This window comes from Salvelinus namaycush, chromosome 3 (genome assembly GCF_016432855.1).
Source record: "Salvelinus namaycush isolate Seneca chromosome 3, SaNama_1.0, whole genome shotgun sequence".
Classification (NCBI taxonomy): Eukaryota; Metazoa; Chordata; class Actinopteri; order Salmoniformes; family Salmonidae; genus Salvelinus; species Salvelinus namaycush.
Genome location: NC_052309.1, coordinates 96,901,765 through 96,909,494, shown reverse-complemented (window position 1 = coordinate 96,909,494; position 7,730 = coordinate 96,901,765). Strand labels below are relative to the sequence as shown.

The following is a 7,730-nucleotide window of genomic DNA, read 5'->3' as shown; positions in this document are numbered from 1 at the left end:
CACTGCATCCTACCTGTTTTCTAGTTTAATTCACCATCCATGTGTCTGAGTACATCTAGTACCATTACTCTGTGAATTTCCAGATAATTGCCTCCAGTTCATCATTCAGGACGCCTCATTTAGCTTCTTATAGGGTTTTAATTGTTTACAGGACAACATAATTGTGTCTGACATTATACTAGAAATGTAAATAAAATAATAATATGATGACTATAATAGTGAGACTGGACCCAAGGTTTAGTGTAACTATCAGGAGATGCGGAGTGCATTGTCTCCCAGTAAATGCACCACATTTTGTGGCTTAATCTTCACTTAGCCGAGCTAACTGTAGGATGTCAAACCATGTACTGGTTCATCATTAATCACATCCTATTTTTTTACCCAAACAAATGTAATTAAATTCAACAATGAACATCTTTCTTTTCCACACATAGGTACATAACTGTTTCCACTAAGACAGAAATCCAGGAGAAAATGAAATCCTACTTGAAGAATAGGACATGTTCTTTATTTGAGGGCATTGAAGATGCAGGAAAAACGACACCTCTTAACAACATCTACACAGAGCTCTACATCACACAAGGTGGAAGTGGAGAGGTCAATTCTGAACATGAGGTGAGACAGATTGAGACAGCATGCAGGTTTCCAGTAGAACAAGAGACATCAATCCAACTCAATGACATCTTCAAACCCTTACCTGGACAAGACAAGCCTATCAGAACAGTGCTGACAAGGGGAGTTGCTGGCATTGGAAAAACAGTGTCTGTGCTGAAGTTCATGTTGGACTGGGCTGAAGGAAAAGCAAACCAAGACATCCAGATCATCTTCCCACTTCCTTTTCGGGATCTGAACTTGATGAGAGAGAAAAATCTAAGTCTGATAGAACTACTTCATCACTCCTTTATAGAAACAAAAGAATCAGAAATCTCAGAAAACGAAAATATTGTGTTTGTTTTTGATGGTCTGGATGAATGTCGCCTTCCTCTGGACTTCCAGAATAATAAGATCTGCTGTGATGTCACAGAGTCAACTTCAGTGGATGTTCTTCTGACAAACCTCATCAAAGGGAATCTGCTTCCCTCTGCTCACATTTGGATAACCACCCGACCTGCAGCAGCCAATCAGATCCCTCCTGAGTGTGTTGACCAGGTGACAGAGGTACGAGGGTTCAATGACCTACAGAAGGAGGAATACTTCAGGAAGGTAATCGCTGAGGAGGACCTGGCCAGCAGAATCATCTCACACATAAAGACATCAAGGAGCCTCCACATCATGTGCCACATTCCAGTCTTCTGTTGGATTTCAGCCACTGTCCTAGAGAGACTATTGGTTGAAGCAGAGAGTCGAGAGATCCCCAAGAATCTAACTCAAATGTACGCTCACCTCATGATCTTCCAGTCAAAACTGAGGAGTCAGAACTATCCTGTAGAGCATGCCAACGATTCTCACTGGGATAAAGAGATGATTCTGGCACTGGGAAAATTGGCTTTTCAACAGCTAGAAAAAGGCCATCTGATATTCTATGAGGAAGACCTGAGAGAGTGTGGCATTGACATCAAGGACGCGTCTGTGTACTCGGGAGTGTGCACTCAGATCTTCAGAGAAGAGTCTGGGCTTAACCAGATAAAGGTGTACTGCTTTGTACATCTGAGTATCCAGGAGTTTCTGGCTGCACTATATGTGTTCCTCATGTTCACTAACGACAACAACAATCTGATGGCTAAAGAGAGATCCCTCCGCAACAAAAACAGTCTATATGAAGATGCAGTGGACAAGGCCTTGCAGGTTGAAAATGGCCATCTGGACCTTTTCCTCCGCTTCCTTCTAGGCCTTTCACATGAGTCCAATCAGCATCTCCTACAAGGCCTACTGACACCAACAGGAAGCAGATCACAGAGCAACAAGGAAACAGTCAAGTACATCAAGGAGAAGATCATAAAGAAACTCCCTCTGGAGAGATGCATCAATCTGTTCCACTGTCTGAATGAACTGAATGACCATTCTCTAGTGGAGGAGATCCAAAGCTACCTGAGATCAGGAAGTCTCTCAAAATCTAAACTCTCATCTCAACAATGGTCAGCTCTGGTCTTCATGTTGCTGACCTCCGAGAAGCTGGATGTGTTTGACCTGAAGAAATACATCAGATCAGATGCATCTCTTCTCAAACTTCTCCCAGTTGTCAGATCCTCTAGAACGGCCCTGTAAGTGATTAGTCAAGTTATATTCCAGACAGCATGCTAATATAACATAATAATGAACATCAGTTTGCATTACCATTTAGGCTGACAACTCAGTCCCTAAGGGGAGATGTTTTGTTGGCACCTGGGTATCTTGAGATGCACCTTTTGTTTCACAGGCTGAACGAATGTAAACTCACCAAGAAAAGCTGTGAGGCATTAGCTTCTGTTCTCAAATCAAACTCTTGCTGTCTGAGACTGCTGGACATGAGTGGCAATAAACTTCAGGATTCAGGAGTGAAGCTGCTCTCTGCTGGACTGGAGGATCCACACTGTAAACTGGAGACATTGAAGTGAGTGACTTTGTGACTGTCTCCACTGCAAAGGAAAGTGGATGTTGTAAATATAAAGATGTACATTCTTCATGTTATAAATGTAGTTATAGATTTGTGTGGATTACTTAGCTGCATCCTCTCTCTCCAGGTTGAATGATTGCAACCTCACTGAGAAATCCTTTGCGGTGCTTGCTTCAACTCTCAGCTTTAAGCATGTCAAGTTTGAGAAAGCTAGATTTGGAGGAAATTAACTCCAGGATTCAGGAGTGAGATTCGTCTGTGCTGGACTTGAGAATCCACAATGTAAATTGGAGACACTGAGGTAAAACTATCCCTCATCAAATCAAATTGTATTGGTCGCATTCACATATTTAGCAGATGTTATTGTAGCGAAATTCTTGTGTTCCTAGCTCCAACTTAGTTTAGTTTATGCATTTTTTAAAACAAGCACACATAACACTTGAAAAAGCCATACATGCTCATGAGTAAAATCATGGAGGATAACACACAATACAGTCTGGGACTAATTTCCGTTGTTAAATCATGGAGGATAACACACAATACAGTCTGGGACTAATTTCCATTGTTAAATCATGGAGGATAACACACAATACAGTCTGGGACTAATTCCCATTGTGGTCCTGTCACGTTCGTTGGTAGAAACGGACCAAGGCGCAGCGAATGTTGAGTAACACATAATATTTATTAGAAAGTGAAACTAAGCAGAGACATAAACAAATAAACAATAAACTAACAGTGACTACAGAGATGATACGTGCACTAACTCAAAATACACACTATCTCAAAACAATATCCCATAAAACACAGGTGGAAAAATGCTACTTAAATATGATCCCCAATTAGAGACAACGATAGCCAGCTGCCTCTAATTGGGAATCATACCAAACACCCAAACATAGAAAAACTAAACTAGAACCCCACATAGAAAATAATAACTAGAAGAAAAAAAACAGTCACCCCCTGACCTACTCTACCATAGAAAAAAGAGCTCTCTATGGTCAGGATGTGACAGGTCCTCTTACAGTGCAGTAATATCTAACAATTCACAACAATACACACCAATCTAAAAGTAAAATTGTTTAATTAAGAAATATATAAATATTAGTATGAGCAATGTTGGAGTCCGGAGTATAAATAATATAAATGCATGTATGTGTATATGTCACAGGAGGTTGGTGGCGCCTTAATTGGGGAGGACGGGCTCATGGTATTGGCTGGGGCGCAATTAGTGGAATGGTATCAAACACATCAAACACATGGTTTCCATGGTTTCCATATGTTTGATGCCATTCTATTTGCTCCGTTTCAGCCGTTAGTATGAACCGTCCTTCCCTCAGCAGCCTCCACTGGTATATGTGATGGGATGTATAGACATTATGGACAGTATGTCAAAACAAATTACATTTTATTGGTCACATACACATGGTTAGCAGATGTTAATGCGAATGTAGCGAAATTCTTGTGCTTCTAGTTCCGACTATGCAGTAATATCTAACAAGTAATCTAACAAATTCACAACAACTACCTTATACATACAAATGTAAAGGGATGAATAAGAATATGTACATATAAATATATGGATGAGCGATGGCCGTGCGGCATAGGCAAGATGCAGTAGATTGTATAGAATACAGTGTATACAGTTGAAGTATTTATAAATACAGTTGAAGTCGGAAGTTTACATACACTTAGGTTGGAGTCATTAAAACTCGTTTTTCAACCACTCCACACATTTCTTGTTAACTAACTATAGTTTTGGCAAGTCGGTTAGGACATCTACTTTGTGCATGATACAAGTAATTTTTCCAACAATTGTTTACAGACAGATTATTTCACTTATAATTCACTGTATCACAATTCCAGTGGATCAGAAGTTTAAATACACTAAGTTGACTGTGCCTTTAAACAGCCTGGAAAATTCCAGAAAATTATGTCATGGCTTTAGAAGCTTCCGATAGGCTAATTGACATAATTTGAGTCAATTGGAGGTGTACCTATGGATGTATTTCAAGGACTACCTTCAAACTCAGTGCCCCTTTGCTTGACATCCTGAGAAAATCAAAAGAAATCAGCCAAGACCTCAGAAAAAAAAATGGTAGACCACAAGTCTGGTTCATCATTGGGAGCAATTTCCAAATGCCTGAAGGTACCACATTCATCTGTACAAACAATAGTACGCAAGAATAAACACCATGGGACCATGCACCCGTCATACCGCTCAGGAAGGAGAGGCGTTCTGTCTCCTAGAGATGAACGTACTTTGGTGCGAAAAGTGCAAATCAATCCCAGAACAACAGCAAAGGACCTTGTGAAGATACTGGAGGAAACAGCTACAAAAGTATCTGTATCCACAGTAAAACGAGTCCTATATTGACATAACCTAAAAGGCCACTCAGCAAGGAAGAAGCCACTGTTCCAAAACCGCCATAAAAAAGCCAGACTACGGTTTGCAACTGCACATGGGGACAAAGATCGTACTTTTTGGAGAAATGTCCTCTGGTCTGATTAAACAAAAATAGAACTGTTTGGCCATAATGACCATCATTATGTTTGGAGGAAAAAGGGGGAGGCTTGCATGCCGAGGAACACCATCCCAACTATGAAGCATGGTGGTGGCAGCATCATGTTGTGGGGGGTGCTTTGCTGCAGGAGGTACTGGTGCACTTCACAAAATAGATGGCATCATGAGGTATGAAAATTATGTGGATATATTGAAGAAACATCTCAAGACATCAGTCAGGAAGTTAAAGCTTGGTCGCAAATGGGTCTTCCAAATGGACAATGACCCCAAGCATACTTCCAAAGTTGTGGCAAAATGGCATAAGGACAACAAAGTCAAGGTATTGGAGTCGCCATCACAAAGCCTTGACCTCAATCCTATATAACGTTTGTGGGCAGAACTGAAAAAGCGTGTGCAAGCAAGGAGCCCTACAAACCTGACTCAGTTACACCAGCTCTGTCAGGAGGAATGTGACAAAATTCACCCAACTCATTGTGGGAAGCTTGTGGAAGGCTACCCGAAATGTTTGACCCAAGTTAAACAATTTAAAGGCAACGCTACCAAATACTAATTGAGTGTATGTAAACTTCCGACCCACTGGGAATGTGATGAAAGAAAATAAAAGCTGAAATAAATCATTCTCTCTACTATTATTCTGACATTTCAGATTCTTACAATAAAGTGGTGATCCTAACTGACCTAAGACAAGGAATTTTATTAGGATTAAATGTCAGGAATTGTGAAAAACTGAGTTCAAATGTATTTGGCTAAGGTGTATGTAAACTTCCGACTTCAACTGTACATATGAGATGAGTAATGTAGGATATGTAAACATTATCAAAGTGGCGTTATTTAAAGTGATGAGTGATACCTTTTGTTAAATGTATTTCATCTCGATCATCTCCTTTGTTTTGTTGACATTGAGTGGGAGGTTATTTTCCTGACACCACACTCCGAGGGCCATCTCGTCGTTGTTGGTAATCAGGCCTACTACTGTTGTGACGTCTGCAAATTTGATGATTGAGTTGGAGGCTTGCGTGGCCACGCAGTCATGGGTGAACAGGAAGTACAAGAGGGGGCTGAGCACGCACCCTTGTGGGGCCCCTGTGTTGATCAGCACAGTGGAGGCGTTCTTTCCTACCTTCACCAGCTGGGGACGACCGTCACGAAGTCCAGGACCCAGTTGCACTGGGCGGGGTTCAGACCCAGATCCCCGAGCTTAATGATGAGCTTGGAGGGTACTATGGTGTTGAAGGCTGAGTCAATGAGTTTTACTTACGTTTCACTTGTGCCCGGGATTTAATCCAAGTCGGTGCACTGGACAGCCGACATTGTGACTTTTAAAGGTAACTTATGCTTGAGTTGACATGCGCTACATTTACAGTGAATGGGATCTCTACAAGTGTTGGCAAAATGTTGTCAGTATTGTCGACTGTCCAGTCACTGCCCTATAACGCCTTGGATTGAATTCCTCTTGTCACTATTTCAATTTTTATCTTTAACACTGAATTGTTGGAAAAGGACCCATAAATTAGCATTTCACTGTTAGTCTACATCTGTTGTTTTTAAGAAGCATGTGACAAATACCATTTTATTTGATCCTGGCCTTGGTCTCTGATGTAGCATTATTGAAGATATTTTGTCAGCAGATTGTATCATTGTCTTTAGATGTGTCATGGAGTATGTACAATTATCACTTGAAATTATGAATCTGGGCACCAGTTCGTTATTTGACAAAATTGATCAGTTTAGATGTGTTCATTTCAATTCAATAAAAGGTTCAACATATGAATTTAAAATGACACTTTTCTCCCTCACTTTCCACAGGCTGGCAGGCTGCAGCATCACAGAGAAAGGCTGTGCTTCTCTTGCTTCAGCTCTGAGGTCAAACCCCTCCCACCTGAAGGAGCTGGACCTGAGTGGAAATACTCCAGGAGACTCTGGAGTAAAGCTGCTCTCTTCTGTACAAGAGGATCCCCTCTATAAACTGGAGACACTGAGGTGAGTTTTACTGATCAGTTTCATGAGCACACTGATGTAGTGATCAATAAGCCATTGTAGACATCCAGACACTGAGTCATATTCAACATATGCCAGGTTCTTATTGGATAAGTTCAGGTAGTCCCTGCCCGTTTTGTTCCGTGTTCTTCTCTTTGATGTCTAGTGAATACGACCCTATATGTCTATGCTGCTGTATGAGGACTTAGATCCACTTCCCTTCTTTCCTTCCCAGGTTAAATGATTGACAGCTCACAGAGTCAGTGAAGGAATGGCCTCAGCTCCAAGTCCTTGGTTGTGGTAGTGCCCTGCAGTTAAATGTTTTTCAAACAGTTACTAAATTAATTTCAAAGTGCAAGAATGTAAATATTCAATGCTTCGAATCAATGATAATAGCTCCTTGAATCTCTCAATCAATCAGAGAGCCCTGGCGAAGTGGTGCTAGGAAAATAACCTCAACAAACACGTCACCGGGGGCACACTGCCTGCCCTCCAGGACATCTACAGCACCCGGTGTCACAGGAAGGCCAAGAAGATGAACAAGGATCTCAGCCACCCGAGCCAAGTCCTGTTCACCCCACTACCATGTAGAAGGTGGAAACAGTACAGGTGCATCAAAGCTGGGACAGAGAGACTGAAAAACTGCTTTTATCTCCAGGCCATCAGACTGTTAATTAGGGGGGAGGGGTGGTTGGATGG

The 7,730-nt window shown here is 41.4% G+C and overlaps 1 protein-coding gene across 1 annotated transcript; it reads left to right on the top strand.

Annotated features, from left to right (window-relative positions):
- Positions 1–462: 462 nt before the first annotated feature.
- LOC120043779 (NLR family CARD domain-containing protein 3-like) lies at positions 463–7,565 on the top strand. Its single transcript, XM_038988338.1, has 4 exons — positions 463–2,201; positions 2,357–2,530; positions 6,861–7,034; positions 7,267–7,565. The coding sequence occupies exons 1-4, from the start codon at positions 475–477 to the stop codon at positions 7,277–7,279; spliced, it is 2,088 nt and encodes a 695-aa protein (XP_038844266.1). The 5' UTR covers positions 463–474; the 3' UTR covers positions 7,280–7,565.
- Positions 7,566–7,730: the final 165 nt, after the last annotated feature.

Excerpts from the sequence above, each read along its gene's own strand:
- LOC120043779 (XM_038988338.1), top strand. The coding sequence starts at position 475 with ATGAAATCCTACTTGAAGAATAGGACATGTTCTTTATTTGAGGGCATT. Across the intron at positions 2,202-2,356 it reads AGATCCTCTAGAACGGCCCT|GCTGAACGAATGTAAACTCA; the intron begins GTAAGTGATTAG and ends TTTGTTTCACAG. Across the intron at positions 2,531-6,860 it reads TGTAAACTGGAGACATTGAA|GCTGGCAGGCTGCAGCATCA; the intron begins GTGAGTGACTTT and ends CACTTTCCACAG.